Source organism: Miniopterus schreibersii (assembly GCF_964146895.1).
Source record: "Miniopterus schreibersii genome assembly, chromosome: Y".
NCBI lineage: Eukaryota > Metazoa > Chordata > Mammalia > Chiroptera > Miniopteridae > Miniopterus > Miniopterus schreibersii.
Genome location: NC_138120.1, coordinates 3,256,054 through 3,274,873, shown reverse-complemented (window position 1 = coordinate 3,274,873; position 18,820 = coordinate 3,256,054). Strand labels below are relative to the sequence as shown.

Here is an 18,820-nt window from a genome sequence, read left to right as displayed (position 1 = left end):
AGTGGCTATGTACAGGAAACTGTGTGTTGTCTAAGAGGGTGCCTGCATTTCCAGCTCTCTCCCTAGCAGACAGAAACCCTACTGCTTTTCACAGCCAAATGTTATGTGAATACCTTTCTCAGTTCTAGTGCTCTGGTCTGAGGAGCCCAGCTTGGGATTTAGACCCCAGAATCCTCAGTGGGAACCTCCCACAGCTGAGATATCCCTCAGGACCTTCAGCTGCTCCCTGTGGGAGCCCAGCCAACCCTCTTTTTCCTCTGCACTTCCTACCAGCCTCTATATAGTCTCTACTTTTCCTCCTTGGTTATGAGGGTGATCTTCAGCTCGTCTTAAGTTGCAGTTGATTATTCAGAGTGGTTTTGTATATTTTAGTTGTAATACCATTAAAACTGGGAGAATGTCAGTGCAGCTTACACTCAATCTGCTGCCATCTTGGATCTCCTTGTTTTACTTTTTAGTTCGGTGATATTTGTACTTGTATAGTGCTATTGAGGATATCATCTGAGCTCTTCATTTTAGTTATTGCATTTACGAGTTCTAAAACTTAGATTTGGTTGTTCTATCTTCTGTTGGTTTGCTGAGGCAGTTTAGTTTTGATTTCTTTAAAAGCATGTTCATAAGTGTTCTTTGAAACATTTTTTACATTGCAGTTTATAGTTCTTTGTCAGGTAATTACAACATCTTACTCATTTTACTATATTGTATTCACCTTTTTTTTTTCATCAGCCACTGTGATACAATCCTGGATCTTGCTATGGTGAATAATTTTTTTATTCAATCTTGGAAGTTTTTGTATTATATTATTTGAATTTTATATTAACCTTATATTTTAGGTGGATTTTTGTGACATCTGGCAGTGTTAGGAATTGTGATCTTTTTTTGCTTGGTGAAGATGAAAGTCTAGATTTTTCACTCGGCACCCAAGTGTTTGGGGTTCCTTAGTCATGTTGGACTGGAATGGGAATTTTGGCTTCCTGCATAGTTTTTGCTGACATTTCTTTTGTTCTCATTACTACTGGGAACTCCGAGACTATCTAGTCCAGTGCCTCCGACTCCACCTAAGTCTAGTGGAGTGGGCAACTTGTTTCTGTCCTGTGGCTGTAAAACATGGGCTCCTTTCTGCTGACACCATGTGAGGAGTCCTTGCCGCCCAGCAAGGATAAAAGTTTCTACTTGACTTTTGTTTGTTTGTTTGTTTTTTAAATTATCTTTATTCTTGAGAGTATTACAGGTGTCCCATTTCCCCCCCCAATTGATCCCCTCTTCTTTGCTCCCACCCTCTCCCCAGGCCTTCACCCTGTTATTAACTGTGTCCATAGGTTATGCATATATGCATATAACTTCTTTGGTTTATCTCTTCCCACCCTCCACACCCCTTCCCTCTTTCCTCTGAAATATGATCGTCTCTTGCATACGTCAATGTCTCTGGATCTATTTAGTTCATCAGATTCTTTTGTTCATTAGCTTCTTCTTAAAGAAGACCCTTCAACATTTCCTGTAGTGCTGGTCTGGTGGTGATGAACTCCTTTAGCTTTTTCTTATCTGCGAAGCTCTTTATTTGACCTTTAATATTAAATGAGAGCTTTGCTGGGTAGAGCAATCTTGGTTGTAGTTCTGTTTTTCATCACATTGAATATTGCTTGCCACTCCCTTCTGGCCTGCAAAGTTTCTGTTGAGAAATCAGCTGACAGTCGTATGGATGCTCCCTTATAGGTAACTAACTGCTTTTCTCTTGCTGCTTTTAAGATTCTCTCTTTGCCTGGCCGGGCGTGGCTCAGTGGTTAAGCGTCGACCTAGGATCCAGGCGATCAGAGTTCGATTCCCAGTCAGGGCACATGCCCGGGTTGCAGGCTGCAGGCGATCAATGACTCTCTCATCATTGATGTTTCTAGCTCTCTCTCTCCCTCTCCTTTCCTCTCTCTGAAATCAATAAAGATATATTTAAAAAAAAAAAAAGATTCTCTGTCTTTAACCTGTGGGCCTCTTTGGGTTCCTCCTGTTTGGGATCCTCTGTGCTTCCTGGACTTGTAAGTCTATTTCTTTTTCTAGGTAGGGGAAGTTTTCTGTAATTATTTTTTCAAATAGGTTTTCAACTTCTTGGTCTCTTTCTTTCCCTTCTGGCAGGCCAATAATACGAATGTTGGGCCTCTTGAAGTTGCCCCAGAGGCTCCTTATACTATTTTCGTATTTCTGGATTCCTTTTTCTTTTTATTCTTCTGGTTGGGTATTTTTTGTTTCCTCATGTTTCAAATTGCTGCTTTGATTCTCAGCGTCCTCTACTCTACTGTTGATTTCCTGTAAATTATTCTTCATTTCAGTTTGTGTAGCCTTCATTACAAATTGGTATTCTGTTATGTTATGGTACTCTATTATGTTATGTTATGTTCTCAGTTATATCCCTAATAGTCTGCTTAAACATCCTTATAACCAAAATTCTGAACTCTGTATCTGTTAGCTTGCTTGGATCTATTTCATTTAGTTCGTCTTTTAGAGATTTCTTCTGTTCTTTCCTTTGTGACATGTTTCTTTGCCTCCACATATAGGCTGCTTCCAGGTGTTTGTTTCTGTTTTAGGTAGAGCTGCTATGTCTCCTGAAATTTGTAGAGTGGCTTTGTGTAATAGGTGTCCTGTAGGGTCCAGTGAATCAGCCTCCCCAGTCACCTGAGCTGGGCCTTCTAGGTGCTCCCCTGTGTGGGCTGTGTGCACTGTCCTGTTGTAGTTGCGCCTTGGTGTCCCTGGGAGGAATTGACCCTCAGGCCAGTCAGCTGTGAGGACCAGCTGCAACTACAGCCAAAGAGCTTCTGTACTAGAGACACCCCTATGGATCAGGATTTATTTCAGTGGAGCTTTGGCGTTCACCAAATGCGCCCTTTGAGTGTCACTTGTGGATGTGGTAGGGTTGTAATCCACCATGGTGGAATCTGACCACCAGATGCACTGTCTCTGGGGCCATGCAAAGTCAGCCTCTGTCAGTGCCTTGCCCAGGGCCACCGAGCATGAGCTACACTGCAAACGTAGTTGGCTGGGCTTGGCGGTGTCCAGGAGAGGCCAAGCTATGAGCCAGTGTAGGCTGCCACTAGTGCCAGGCCTGGGGCTGCTTATCAAGCTGTATGGGGCCCGCTGCTGCTTGTTTGAGAGATTTTGGGAAAGTCCTAAGCATGAGTCTCAGGAGGCTACTTGCATAGAAAAGCCACTTGAAATGGCTTGGATGAGCTTGCAGGTGTGTAGAGGTGGGGCCTCTAGGAATCACCGGTCTCGATGCTTTTTTAGTTCCCTGGTTGTAGGGCTTCTTGTTCAGCTAGATTTCAGGAGTACTGAGTGATCGTGCTTCTGTATTTTAGTTGTAATTTTGATGTGGTTGTGGGAGGCGGTGGGTGAAGCTGTTACCTACGCTGCCATCTTGTTTCTCATCTCTCTACTTGACTTTTTTTGACATCAGCCTTGATGAGCATCTGGTGTATCCTTATGTAGATGGTAGTCTATCCTTTCCACCTGGTTTCTCTGGTATGGGTGAGTTCAAACTATTTTTCTGTGAAGTTGACTTCAGTTTAGCAGTTGTCTAAGTTTCTTGTCTTTGGATTGCCTTTTTTCGTAGTCCTTTACTTAGGGAGAGTAATTTTCCACCTTGTGTCTCTTGGCCTTTCACAGCTCCTAATCTAGGATACATAAGGTAAAAAGAACCTATAGAATTTACTAGTGTCATTTTTCATGTATCTTTTCCTTTATCTTTCTCTTCTGATGATGTCATTACCTTCTTAATGTTGTGCTACATTTCTCAGGCTTATTTTTCATTTTGTTCTTTTGATGATATAATCACTGTTGTTCTGCTTTAATGTTTTGTTTTTCCCCCCTTTTGCTAGCTTGTCCACTGTTGGATGTTGTGGTTTTTCCCCCCAGGTATTATTTATTAACTCCAGAATTTTCAAGCCTTTTTTCAAAATTCCTGTCTCTTTGCATAACTACTCCAGTGATAAGAAATTATATTCATAATTTCTTTTTCTCTTTAATAATGTTCTGTATTTTCCTTGAGTTTATTATTTGTTACTGTTTTAAAGTCTTTGGTCACCCTGGTATCTCTCAGTGGCAGTTACTGGTTGTTGGTTTTTCCCCATCATTTTATGGACCGCAGTTTCCCATAGCTTTGCATTTCTTGTGATTTTTTTGTTGAAATGTGTACATTTTAACCTCAACGCACATCCCACCCCATGTGATAATTGTTATTGTTTTCTTGTTTTTTTAATGATTGGACAATTTCAGTGAAAGGTCTGTTTGCTAAAGTGTGTTGCCTCTCTTGTTTCTCAGAGGATGCAGCCTTTGAAGATATTTACACAGTTCTCCTGGTTTTAACATTGTTTTCTTGACTTTCTCATTGAGTGATACCTCTCTTAAGTTTCTAGACTCTATTCCTTGGCTCTCAATTTTTTGCAGGCACAATATGCTGGTTGATGGTTCTGTGTTTCATTTTTTTGTCAGTGGCCTTGTACATTAATTGCCCAAAGTGGTTTGGATTAAATTCACACCCTGCTACCCCCTCTTGTCCCTCCCAGCACATGTAGTTTTTGATAGTGATCTTTTAGAGATGTCCTTTCATGATTCTTTTCATAGTTCTCTGTATTAAATTTTTGGCCAACATATAGTTTATATTTTTGCTATCTTGCTAACCTCCTCTTAATTATTTAATATTAAATTCTCAATTGATTTCAACAATAACATTGGTCTTTAACTTTTCTAACCTCTTTTCCATATAAATTCAGTCACTCAGGGAGGCTACCCAGTTCTGTGTTCTTTAGGATAGAACCTCACCATCACTTTTCCAGGGGTGGAGCATATTATAGTGGACTTCTCTTGCAGTGATGGCTCTGCTTTAGTAGTGGGTACTGGACAGTGCCCTTTGATGTTCTCTGCATGCCTCTCCTGATGTGCAATTTCCTGTATGTATAATCTGGATAAGGGCAATTGGGGAATCAGTATGTTTAGTCCACTGTGTGTGCATTAGAGATTCCAAAAGGGAACCCTGCCTGTCATGTGAATTTGCTTGGAATATAGCTTCTGCAACATACACCTGAGAGGGGAAGAGAAATGTTGGCAGCTTTTTCCTCTTGGGGTGAAATTTCCTAAGCTCTAAAATGGGAGCTTGGACAAGAGGCAAATCTGTTTTTTATTTAATTTAGTGTTCCTGACTTGCCTGCTGAGTTGGGACTAGGTGGGAATGAGGTGAGAACGAATGAATTTTGGCTGAAGGCGCCACAAATTATAATTTTCTTAATCAGATTTAGTAGCTTTACTTATGCAAATTATTTCTTCGTTTGGTTAGTGTCTGTAGGACAGTTTCCAGAGACTTTAACTGGTTGTTTTTAAATAATTTTCACCAGTTATGGTTGTTTTCTGAGTGAAGGCTCCAGTGAACTCTTGAAGCTTCCTTTTTGTGAAGTTGGTGCCCACAGGTTTTAAAAAATGAAGACAATTTTTAAAAAATGTTTTTATTGATTTTTAAAGAAGAAGAAAAGAAAACATCGATCTGAGACTGAAACATAGATTGTTTGCCTCCTGCACCACCCTTAATTGGGATTGAGCCTGCAACCCCCATATGTACCCTGACCAGGAATCAAGCCGGTGACCTTTTGATGCACAGGATGATGCCCAGCCACTGAGCCACAATGGTCAGGGCAAGACATCTTTTTTGGGGAACAGTTTAAGTTCACAGGAAAATTAGGAAAAGGAGAAGAGGATTCCAGTATACCCCTGTCCCTGCACATAAATAACTTCCCCATTATCAGCATCTTCCACCAGAGTGGTAACATTTGTTAAAATTAATGAACCTATTTTGACATTATAATCACTCAAACTCTTCCATAATTTATGATTTACTCTTGGTGTTATTCATCCTGTTGGTTTGACCAAATGTAGAATGACATTATTACAGCATCATGCCAGATATTTTCACTGCAAAAAAAAATCCTCTCTGATCCACCTGTTTATTCTTCCCCCTAAGTGTTTCTGGCACCCTGGGTTCTTACGATTCTCCCAGTATCAAAAGAGATCGCTAGTTTTCAAAAGAGATCACTAGAAACCAATATAGTGCATTGGTCAGAATCGAACCCAGGTCTCTTGCATGGCAGGCAAGAATTCCACTGAACCACTCAGGATTCTTGGGAACTTCTGAAATAGAAAATGAGAGTGGTTGCTTAAGAATAGTACTCAGGTAAGAAGCTTATTAAAAAGCTTACAGGCCAAGGGAAACAATATTTAAAGGGAGAAAGAAAAATGTTGCTCTCCAAACAAAAGCCGAGGAAACAATTTTAAAGAAGTTATTGTGGAAAAGATAGAGAGGTAGGGACTCTTTGGTGTTTGTGTTGCATGAGGAATTAATGGGCCAGATTTCCTAGACACAAGTGGGAATGAGATTCTTACAATATCTTCAGAAAATGAATTTTCTAAGACTCACAGGAGGATGGGAAATGGAAAAAGATTTTATTGGCATGGAGTTACATTTCTCAGCTTCCAAAGTTTCCCATGCCACTTAAGATGGTCCTGGAAAAGCTGCAGCTGGGGTTCCAGCAGAGCCAGAAACAGGGCCAGTATCCAGAGTTCCCGTTTCGTGTTGCAGCTGGGTGTAGATCAGCATCCAAGCTAATTAAAGTCTATTAGTCCATATGTGTAAAGTCCAATATGGCTGTGTGTCCTATGGGCGCAGGAGAGCATCCCCTGGGTGGTGTGTGGTCAGAGTACTTTTAGAAACTGTCAAATTGTGCTTCAAAGTGAATGTACTATTTTGTATGCCCACTAGGAATGATGAGAATTCTTTCTGCATTTGGTATTGTCACTGTTTGGATTTTGGCCTTTCTAATAAATATGAAGTTTTAATTTGCATTTTTCTAATGGCATATGAGATGAAGCATCTTGTCATATGCTTATTTACCAGCTGTGTATCTTCTTTGGAGGCTGTGGTTAGGTCTTTGTGCCATTTCTAATTGAGTTGTTTTCTAATGGTTGCGTTTTAAGGGTTCTTTTCTTTCTTTTTATAATGCTCATCCTAGGATATATTTTTTCCATTAATTTTCAGAGAGAGTGGGAGAAAGGGAGGGGGAGGAGAGAGATGGGGGCAGAGGTTTGTATAAGATAGAGAGAGAGACAGCTGTGAGAGAGAGAGAGAGAAATATGGATTGGTTGCCTCCTGCAAGGCACCCTTACTGGGGCCAGGGATTGAACCTGCAACCCTGGTATGTACCTGGGAGTCAAACCCAGGAACCTTCAGTGGGCGGGCTGACCAACTAACCACTAAGCCACATCCACCAGGGTGTGTGTGTGTATTTGTAATCTTCATCCAAGGGTATTTTTTTCCATTGCTTTTTAGAGAGTGGAAAAGAGGCAGGGAAGAGACGGAGAGACATCATGTGAAAGAGATGTGTATCAGTTGCCTCTGGCATGAGTTCCTTAAAGAGTGGGGAATCAAACCCTTCTGTGTGTGAGCCAGCACTCTTAACGATTGAGATACACTGGCCAGCACCAGGGTTGTATATTTTTAATGATAGTCCTTTACCAGATTTGTCTTTTGCAAATATATTTTCCCCAACATGGGAATCTTGTATCCTGCAACATTGCTGTAATTTATTTGTTCCCAGCAGTTCTTATGTCAGTTCTTCCAGACTTTCTGCATAGATAATTGTGTCTCCAAACAAAGAGAGTTTTACTTCTTTGTTCCCAGTGTGTATATTTTCTATTGCCATATTTTATCAGTTAGGACTTTATGATTATCATGCTGAAGAACAGTGGTGATGTAGGACATCCTTGCATTGTTCCTGATTTTAATGTGAAAGCTTTGAGTTTCTCACCATCAAATACGATATTTATTATAGGTTTTTGATAGAGATTCTTTGTCAAATTGAGGAAGTTCTCAAGTCTGTTTTCTGAGTTTTTTCTTTTTCTTTTTAATCCTCACCAGAGTATATTTTTTTCTATTGCTTTTCAAAGAGTGGAAGGGAGAGAAACATTGATGTGAGAGACACCAATTGGTTGCCTCCTACATGTGCCCTGACCAGAGCTAGGGATTGAGCCTGCAACTGATGTGCGTGCTGTTGGCTGGAATTGAACTTGAGACCCTTGAGTCTGTGGCCCAATGCTCTAACCACTGAACCAAACTGGACAGGGCTGAGTCTTTTTTTTAATCATGAATAGGTGCTTTTGTCACATGCTCTTCTGTATCTTTTGGTATGATCATGTGAGTTTTATTTTTTATCATATTAATGTGATAGATTATAATAATTTTTTTTTTCACTTTTGAACCTGCCTTTTATTCCTGGAATAAATTCCACTTGGTCATCATATATGGTTCTTTTTATTTATTGTTGAATTCAATTTGCCTGTATTTTGTTGAGGATTATTTAAGGTATGTATATGAGAGATACTGGTATGTAGTTGTGTTGTAATGTCCTTGGTTTGGGTTTTAGGGAAATCTGCCCTTATAGCATGAGTAAGGAAGTATTTCTACTGTTTGGTTTTCCTTTAGTGTAATGTTCTCCTTTTATTTTGACTTTAAGGCAATGTTTATTCCTAGCTTTATTTCATTCCAAAAGTCTTCCTTGGGGAACTTTAACAAGTAAAGACATTCTGATTGCATTGGAATCGTGATGCAGTTTCCTGTTCGTTGTTAGTTTTTTATTGATTTTCTTTGATAGAGCATGAGAGACACATAGACAGACAGACAGACAGAGGTGGATTTGTTTTCCACCTATCCATATACTCATAGGTTGATCCAGCCCACAACCTAACCACTCTAACCAACTAAGCTATATCCTGCCAGGGCCTGTTTTTTTTGTTTTGTTTTTAATGTCCCCACTAATTCCGATGTATGTATTTGACTTCTCTTTTACCTTTTTACTTTATGTGCCCTTTTTTTAGGCTGACAGGAACTACTTGATGTTATTCCAGACCTTTAATACCTTTAGATGGATTAGAGAGCATGGGAATAAACATCATGGAATTAAATTGAATCAGCCTAGGCAATGATTATGTGAAGGAAAACATTAGAAATAAGGATTTGGTGTAGCTGTGGTTTTATCTTTCTGGAAAGTGAGTTGCATTTTGAGAAGAAATATGTAACAGCCTTAGAAAATTTCCATGAGATTTAGTTTATGAAAGAGGTCAAGTTGATTGAAGTAATTGCCAATATTTTACATTTTTAATGCAAATACAAGATTTGATTTGGTTTTATATACCTGATCTCCTGTAGATGACTTATTTCTGTTATAATTTTCATTATCTCCATGGATGATTAAGTTATTAATATCACAAAAATGAAATTATTTGGTGTTTATGTTGCTGTTTGCTGAGAAGCAGGCATGATGAGCATCTTATATTAAAATATTAATATCTGTGTTGTGGTTTTTTAAAGAGGACATAATCTGACTAATTATATTTCCTTTTTCAGCATTATCTGCCTACCAGATATACTACAGTTTGCAGTCTGACTACTGGAAGGTTAGTACGCATTTGAATGCTAGTGTTTTTTTTTCATTTGGGGGCAAATTATACAAAATATTAATGGTAGGTAGGGTACATGAAAAGGAAGAAGGGTATTAGTTTGTGCCAGCTATTTGTCTGAGGTATCTTATCCTTAATTAGTATTTTTCTGACATGTTTTAAGAAGAGACATTACGTTCTCAGTGTGATACTTTTAATAGCAAACAGAATCAAAGAAAAAATACTTTTCCTTTTTTAAGTTCATAGTTGGGAATAATGAAGGGTGAATGATGGTGATTCTGAAGATAAAAGTTGAGTTAGGCTGAAGCTAAGGAGCATTTCTCCTTTGTACAGTTTTTCTGTGATTGAAGCTCTGGGAAGAATTAAAACTTCATTTTAGGACCTGTAGAACAGTTATGTTTAAGGATAAATTATCCCGTGTTATTTCAGTTTAATCAGTAAAGTTACACTATCAGATTAATCTTTCACAGCATGTATACTTCTTTTTTTTTTTTTTAATATATCTTTATTGATTTCAGAGAGAGGAAAGGAGAGGGGGAGAGAGAGAGAGGAACATCAATGATGAGAGAGTCATTGATCAAGCCCGCAACCCGGGCATGTGCCCTGACCGGGAATCGAACCCCAATCGCCTAGATTCTAGGTCAACCGCTGAGCCACGCCCGGCCGGGCAGCATGTATAATTTCAGGAATGGTATAGTTAACTAGTTAAATAGATTAGTTTTATTTTTATTTTCATTTTTTAAAATATATCTTTACTGATTTCAGAGAGACAAAAGGAGAGGGAGAGAGAGAGACAGAAACATCAATGATGAGAGAGAGTCATTGATGGAGCCCGCAACCCGGGCATGTGCCCTGACTGGGAATCGAACCCCAATCGCCTGGATCCTAGGTCGACTCTCAACCACTGAGCCACGCCCAGCAGGGCTAGATTGCTTTTAAATAATAATGTGTCATTATTGTATACTATAAAACAAATATATCTTATAATAGGATGTAACCCATAATATCAGTTTTATTATTTATTTATTTATATTTAAGTCATCGCCCAAGATGCTTTTAATGATTTTTAGAGAGAGGGGAAGGGGTCGGGAGAGAAGTATCAGTGTGAGAGAGAAACATCCATTAGTTGCCTTTTGATGTATGGGACTGTGCTCCAACCAGCTGAGCCAGCAGGCCGGGTAATAACAGTTTTAGACATAAGTAATATGAGGATTAATTACATAGTGCTGTGTGAATGAAAGGAAAACTTTAGGTTACCCAGTGACTTTGAAAGCCCATGCACTGATATCTGTTATGGATAAAAAGCATTGCTGGTTTTTGTGAATTACTTGGAGTGCAGAGAAACAATGAAAAATAAAGACAATCCAAAAATATTTGCATAAATTTATTTTATTTTTTTGGAATGCCATAATGGGAACATAATATACCTATCATAAAGCAAACCAATTTGAAGAGTACAATTCAGTGGAAGTACATTCACAAAGTTGTGTACCTGGCACCAAAATCAGTCTTAGAGTATTTATTTCATATTCTCTCATCCCCCCTGACCCCTATCCTAAGCAACCATTAATTTACTTTCTTTTCTAAATATCTGCTTAGTCTGGACTTGCCTTTTTGCACTACCATGTTTGCTGTATTCATATATCAGAAGTATTTCATTATGTTTTATGGCTGTAAATTCCAGTGTGTGGATATTTATTTTATTTATAATCCATTTTTTGTTGATGAACATCTTATTCACCCTTCGGGAATGATGAATCATGCTGCTGTGAATACTTGTGTACATATTTTTATGTGAATACATAGTGTGTGTGTATCTAGGAGTGGAATTTGCTGGGTTAGATAGTAATTTAAAATTTTGATAACCCATAGGACTAATTTTTAAAGTGACTATATCATATTAAAGTCTCATATCTAATGTATAAGACCCATTTCTGAATCATGCCAACACTTGAGATTTATGTCTTTCCAAAATTTTACCATCCTAATGAATATGAAGGAGTTTTTCACTAGTTTTCATTTTTATTGCCCTATGACTAGTGATGTCTGAATATCTTTGCTTACTGGCCATTTGTTTACTTTTTTTTTAAATTTATCTTTACTGTTGAAAGTATTACAGGTGTCCCATTCCCCCCCGCAGTTCCCTCCCCCCATCTTTCTCCCACCCCCTTCTCAGGCCTTCGCCAGGTTATTAACTGTGTCTGTGGGTTATGCATATATGCATATAACTTCTTTGGTTAATCTCTTCCCATCCTCCACCCCCCTTCCCTCTTTCCTCTGAAATATGATCGTCTGTTGCATGTGTCAGTATCTCTGATCTAGTTTGTCAGATTCTTTTGTTCATTAGCTTCTTCTTAAAGAAGACCCTTCAACTTTTCCTGTACTGCTGGTCTGGTGGTGATGAACTCCTTTAGCTTTTTCTTATCTGTGAAGCTCTTTATCTGACCTTCAGTTCTAAATGATAGCTTTGCTGGGTAGAGCAATCTTAGTTGTAGTTCCATGTTTTTCATCACTTTGAATATTTCTTGCCACTCCCTTCTGGCCTGCAAAGTTTCTGTTGAGAAATCAGCTGACAGTCATATGGGTGCTCCCCTGTAGGTAACTAATTGCTTTTCTCTTGCTGCTTTTAAGATTCTCTCTTTGTCTTTAACCTTTGGCATTTTAATGATGATGTGTCTTGCTGTGGGCCTCTTTGGGTTCCTCTTGTTTGGGACCCTCTGTGCTTCCTAGACTTGTAAGTCTATTTCTTTCCCCAGGTAGAGGAAGTTTTCTATAATTATTTTTTCAAATAGGTTTTCAATTTCTTGGTCCCTTTCTTCCCCTTCTGTCACCCAAATAATACGAAGTTGTCCCAGAGGCTCTTTATGCTATCTTCATATTTCTGGATTCTTTTTTCTTTTTGCTCTCCTGGTTGGGTGTTTTTTTCTTTCTTCATGTTCCAAATTGCTTATTTGATTCTCAGCGTCTCCTCTACTCTACTGTTGATTCCCTGTAAATTATTCTTCATTTCTTCATGTAGCCTTCAATTCAAATTGGTACTTCATTATGTCATTGGTTTTCTCAGTTGTTTTTGTAATACTCTTACTAATATGCTTAAGCATCCTTATAAACAAAATTCTGAACTCTGTATCTGTTAGCTTGCTTGGATCTATTTCATTTAGTTCGTCTTTTAGAGATTTCTTCTGTTCTTTCCTTTGTGACATGTTTCTTTGCCTCCACATATAGGCTGCTTCCAGGTGTTTGTTTCTATGTTTTAGGTAGAGCTGCTATGTCTCCTGAAATTTGTAGAGTGGCTTTGTGTAATAGGTGTCCTGTAGGGTCCAGTGAATCAGCCTCCCCAGTCACCTGAGCTGGGCCTTCTAGGTGCTCCCCTGTGTGGGCTGTGTGCACTGTCCTGTTGTAGTTGCGCCTTGGTGTCCCTGGGAGGAATTGACCCTCAGGCCAGTCAGCTGTGAGGACCAGCTGCAACTACAGCCAAAGAGCTTCTGTACTAGAGACACCCCTATGGATCAGGATTTATTTCAGTGGAGCTTTGGCGTTCACCAAATGCGCCCTTTGAGTGTCACTTGTGGATGTGGTAGGGTTGTAATCCACCATGGTGGAATCTGACCACCAGATGCACTGTCTCTGGGGCCTCTGGGGAGATGCAAAGTCAGCCTCTGTCAGTGCCTTGCCCAGGGCCACCCAGCATGAGCTACACTGCAAACGTAGTTGGCTGGGCTTGGCGGTGTCCAGGAGAGGCCAAGCTATGAGCCAGTGTAGGCTGCCACTAGTGCCAGGCCTGGGGCTGCTTATCAAGCTGTATGGGGCCCGCTGCTGCTTGTTTGAGAGATTTTGGGAAAGTCCTAAGCATGAGTCTCAGGAGGCTACTGGCACAGAAAAGCCATTGGAAATGGCTTGGATGAGCTTGCAGGTGGGGAGGGGCGGTCTCAATACTATTTTAGTTCCCTGGTTGTAGGGCTGCTTGTTCAGCTAGATTTCAGGAGTACTGAGTGATGGTTGTTCTGTATCTTAGTTGTAATTTTGATGTGGTTATGGGAGGAGGTGGGTGAAACTGTTTCCTATGCCACCATCTTGTTTCCTCTCCCACCATTTGTGTTTCTTTTTTGGAGAAATGCCTGCAGATTGTTTTCCATTTAATAATTTTAATTGTTTTTATTATTTAATTGGAAGAGTTAACTTATATACCTTGTTCATTTGCAGGTGTTTTCTTCCGTAAGTGTCTTTTGATATTGGTTAGACTACTTTGAAAGACAGAAGTTTAATGTTGTGATAAATTCCCAGAAATCTCTTTTGGTTTATTGCTTGTGCTTTTTGCACCATATATCAATGATCAATCCAAAGTCATGAAAGATCTATTTTTTTCATTGAATTTATTGGGATGACATTGGGTAATAAAATTAAATAGGTTTCAGAGGTACAGTTCTATAATACATCATCTGTATCTGGTATTGAGTGTTCACCACCCCGTTAAGTCTCCTTCCATCACCATTTATCCCTCCTTGCCCGTTTTTACCTCCCTAAACCATGTTTCTCTATCCTTTTAAAATTTATTCATTTAATTTTATTTTTTAAATTTACCTTTAATGTCGAAAGTATTACAGATGTTTCCCCTTTTCCCACATTGATCGCCTTCACCCAGCATCCACCACAGACCTCCCCTAGGCCTTCTCCACACCATTGTCTGTGTCCGTGGGTTATGCATGTATGCATGTGAGTTCTTGGATTAATTGTTCCCCCACCCTCACTTCCCCACCCCTACCTTCCTTCTGAAATGCTTCAGTCTGTTCCATGCTTCAGTATCTCTGGATTTATTTTGTTCATCACTTTATTTGTTCATTAGATTCCACGTATAAGTAAGATCATGTGATACTTGTCTTTCTCTGATTGTCTTATTTTACTTAGCATAATCCTCTCCAGTTCCATCCATGCTGCCTCAAAGGGTAAGAGATCCTTTTTCATAGCTGCATAGTATTCCATGGTATAAATGTCCCACAGCTTCTTTATCCACTCATCCATTGAACGGCACTTGGGTTGCTTCTAGATCTTAGCTATTGTAAATTGCTCTGCTGTGAACATAGGGGTGCATAAATTCTTCCTGATTGGTGTTTTGGGTTCCTTAGGATATATTACTAGAAGTGGGATCACTGGGTCAAAGGGCAGTTCCATATTTAATTTTTGAGGAAACTCCATACTGTTTTCCGTAGTTGCTGCACCAGTCTGCATTCCCTCCAGCAGTGTACTAGAGTTCTCTTTTCTCCACATTCTCACTAGCACTTCCCATTTGTTGATTTGTTGATGGGAGCCATTCTCACCAGCATGAGGTGATATCTCATTGTTTTATTTTCATCCCTCTGATGATTAGTAACTTTGAGCATCTTTTCACGTCTCTGGCCATCTGGATATCCATTTTGGAGAAGTGTCTATTTAGGTCCTTTGCCCATTTTTAAATTGGTATTGTTTGTCTCCTTTTTGTTAAGTTGTATGAGCTCCATATATATTTTGGAAATTAGCCCCTTATCAAATATATCATTGGCAAATATGTTCTCCCATACAGTTGCCTCTCTTTTCGTTTTGCTTTCTTTTGCTGTGCAGAAGCTTTTTATTTTGATGCAGTCCTACTTGTGTATTTTCTTCTCTGTTTCTCTTGCCCTAGGAGATGTATTGGCAAACATATTGCTACTAGAGATGTCTTGAGATTTTGCTGCCTGTATTTTCTTCTAGGAATTTTTTGGATTCAGGTCTTACATTTAAGTTTTTTTTCATTTTGAGTTTATTCTTGTGCATGGTATGAGTTGGTGGTTTAGCTTCATCTTTTTTGTTTGTTTACATATCTTTATTGATTTCAGAGAGATTAAGGGAGAGGGAGAGTGAGAAACATCAATTATGAGAGTCGTTGATCAGCTGCCTCCTGCATGCCCCCCACTGGGGATCAAGCCCTAAACCCTGGCATGTACCCTGACTAGGAATCAAACTTTGATCTCCTGGATCATACGTCAGTGCTCAACCAATGAACCACACCAGCCAGGCTAACTTCATTGTTTTGCATGTACCTGTCCAATTTTCCCAATACCATTTATTGAAGAGACTATCTTCCTCCATTGTATACTCTTGTCTCATTTGTCAAATACTGAACATAAGGGTGTGGGTTAATTTCTGGGATCTGTTCCATTGGTCTATGTGGCTGTTCTTGTGCCATTACCAGGCTGTTTTGATTACAGTGGTTTTGCAGTATAACTTGATATGTGGTATTGTGATTCCTACAACTTTCTTCTTTCTCAAAGTTGCTGCTTCTGTTCATTGTCTGTCTTTATTGATTTTAGAAAGAGAGGAACTGAGATGGAGAAAGAGACTTGTTTCTTGTATGTTCGGTTTATTATCTAGAGTCATTTCCTCTTTTTTTTTTTTTTAATCCTCAGTCAAGGATATTTTTTCCATTGCTTTTCAGAGAGAGTAGAAGTGAGGGGGGAGAAAGAGATAGGGTGGTGAGAAAGACACATCAGTTGGTTGTCTCCCGCACTCGCCCCAACCAGGGCCAGGGATCAAGCCTGCAACCAAAAGTACATACCCTTGGCTAGAATTGAACCCGGGACCCTTCAGTCATCAGGCCAGTGCTCTACCACTGAGCAAAACCACCCAGGGTAAAGATTTGTGATTGACAGGTTTTTCTTAGCACTGCTTTTTGGCTATCATAATATCTGAACAGAAATGAGGTATTAATTTAATTGAAGCTTTTTTGTGATTGTTGCTGCTTTCAGCATTTTCTCCTTGTTGGTTTTCAACTCCTCCCCCTCTTACATTGTGTCTGTGATCTCTTTATCCCACTTGGAGTTATTATTTCCGCTTATTGATGTGCAAATTGAAGTTTTTCCTGAAATTTCTGTACCTATTTATTGGTGGTTGAAATTTTTTTTCTTTTACTTGCGTTTCTTCAGGCATTCCTATGCACATGTCCTGGTGTACGTAACAACATACCACACATCTCTGAATCTCTTTCTTTTTTGTTGCTGTTGATAGTGCTTAATCTGTCATACAAGTTTGCATGTTCATTCTGCCTACTTCAGGTAACTTTTTATACTGTCTAACTTCTTTTATTTATCTTTAGCTTTAGAATATCCATTTCATTTTTTTATGATTTTAATTTTTGTATTGATATTTTTCTTTGGAGAGACATTGTCACCATAATTTATGTTTTTGAAATGTTTTAGTTACTGAACATATATGTAAATGGGTACTTTAACTTTGCTGAAACAGTGATTTATTGGTTCTCACAATTTCTGTTGACTCCCCACCCCCTTTTATGTCTGACTACCCTATATTTCTCTTCTCTAATCATCACCCTAAGGTATGTTTTTATTGATTTGAGAGAGAGAAAGAGAAACATCAATGTGAGAGAGAAGCATCAATCTGTTGCCTCTCATACGCACCTGACTGTGGATTGAACCTGAAATATGGGTATGTACTCTGATCAGGAATTGGACCCACCACCTTCTGGTGTTTAGGATGGTGCTCTAACCATTGAGACACCTGCCAGGGCTTTTTTATACTTTGCAATATTGACTTGGCAATGTGATTTACTTAATGTAGCAATTCTAAATTCTGGTAATTGCATTTTCTCTTAAGGCCTTGTCATTTTTTTCATTATTTGATTAATGAATGTAAGTGAAATCATCTGGCATATGTCTTTCTCTGTCTGACTTATTTCACTCAGCATAATACCCTCTAAGTCTATCCATGTCACAAATGCTAAGATTACATGGCTGAGTCAAATTTCATTTTCTGTATAAAGATAATTTTTCATCCATTTTATCTATTGATGGACACTTAGGTTACTTTCGTATCTTGGCTTTTATAAATAATGCTGAAATGAACATAGGGATGCATGTGTCTTTTCAAACTAGTGCTTTGACTTTCTTTGAATACAAAGAAGTGAATTGCTTAGTCCCTTTTCTTTTGTTATATTCTTTGTCTTAAAGTCTATTTTGTGTGCTATAAGTATTTCTGCCCCAGCTGTTTTCCTTTGTTTTTTGTTATTTTGGGTTTTTTAATTTCCATTTTCATGAAGTTTCTTTTTCCTTCCCTTTACTTTTACTCTGTGTGTTGTCTTTCCATTTGAAGTGAGTCTCATAAGCACAATATGTAGGGTCTTGTTTTCATATCCATTGAGTATGTTTTTGATTGGACCATTTAATCCATATTCATTTAAAGTAATTATTGACAGATTTGTAATTATTGTCACTTTATTTTTAAAAATGATTTTCCTCTTTTTAAAGCTGCCCCTTTAATATTTCTTGTAAAACTGGATTGGTAGTGATGAACTCCTTTAGCTTTTCCCTGTCTGGAAAGCTCTTTATTTTCTTTCCATTTTAAATGGTAGCTTTTCTGGATAGAGTAGTTGGTTATAGATCCTAGCTTTTCATCACTTTGAATATTTTGTTCCAATTCTTTCTGTCTTGCAAAATTTATGTTGAGAAATCCCCTGACAGTCATGTGGGAGGGTACCCATTGTTTGGAACTACTTGTTTTCTCTTGCTGTTCAATTATTCTCTTTTTGCCTTTGAACTTTGGTGATTTCTTTATGATGTAGCCCTCTTTGGGCTTATCTTATTTGGACTTTGTGCTTCCTGAACTTGTATGTCTTATTTCTTCACCAGATTAGGGAAGATTTTCATCATTATTTTTTTCTTTTTTTTTTAGATCTCACCCAAAGATATATTTATTGATTTGAGAGAGAGGGACATCTTGATTGCCTCCCGTACCAGGGATCAAACCCGCAGCCATATTGGTGTAGGGGAGAATACTCCGAAAAACTGAACCACGGCGCCGGGGCCATAATATTTCTTCAAACAGGTTTCCACTCCTTTGCTCTCTCTCTTCTTCTGATACCTATATGTTGCGAATGTTATTACACTTGATGTTGTCCGAGAGATCCCTTAAACCACCCTCATTTAAAAAAACAGTTGTTTTGGTTTTCTGTTCTAGTTGAGTGTTTTTCACTACCTTGTTTTCCAAATAATCTCTAATTTGATTCTCAGCTTTATGTAGTCTGCTGTTGATTCCATTACTAATATTTTTCTTTTCAGTTTTTATAGTCTTTATTTCTGACAGCCTTTTTAGTGGTTTCTGTCCTTTTGTTAAGTTGTCTCTGAGTTTACCTATTCTCTCCTACACTGTTGAACTGCCACCTGTATTTTGAACTTAGCATCTGATAAATTACTTGTCTCCGCTTTGTTTACTTATTTCTCTGAAGTTTTTTTCTGTTCTTTTGCTTGGGCCATGTTTCTTTGTCTCCTCATTTTGGCAGTCTTCCTCCCTGTATTTTTATGTATTGGTTAGCGCT

The 18,820-nt window shown here is 38.7% G+C and overlaps 1 protein-coding gene across 4 annotated transcripts in view; it reads left to right on the top strand.

Moving 5' to 3' along the window:
* The window catches only part of LOC308552009 (lysine-specific demethylase 6A-like), a 252,461-nt gene that overhangs the window by 57,592 nt on the left and 176,049 nt on the right, over positions 1-18,820 (top strand). For all 4 annotated transcript variants that reach the window (XM_081126956.1, XM_081126954.1, XM_081126955.1 and 1 more), the window contains one exon: positions 9,428-9,477. In XM_081126956.1, the coding sequence (XP_080983082.1) occupies positions 9,428-9,477 (50 nt within the window). The remainder of the gene's footprint in view (positions 1-9,427; positions 9,478-18,820) is intronic.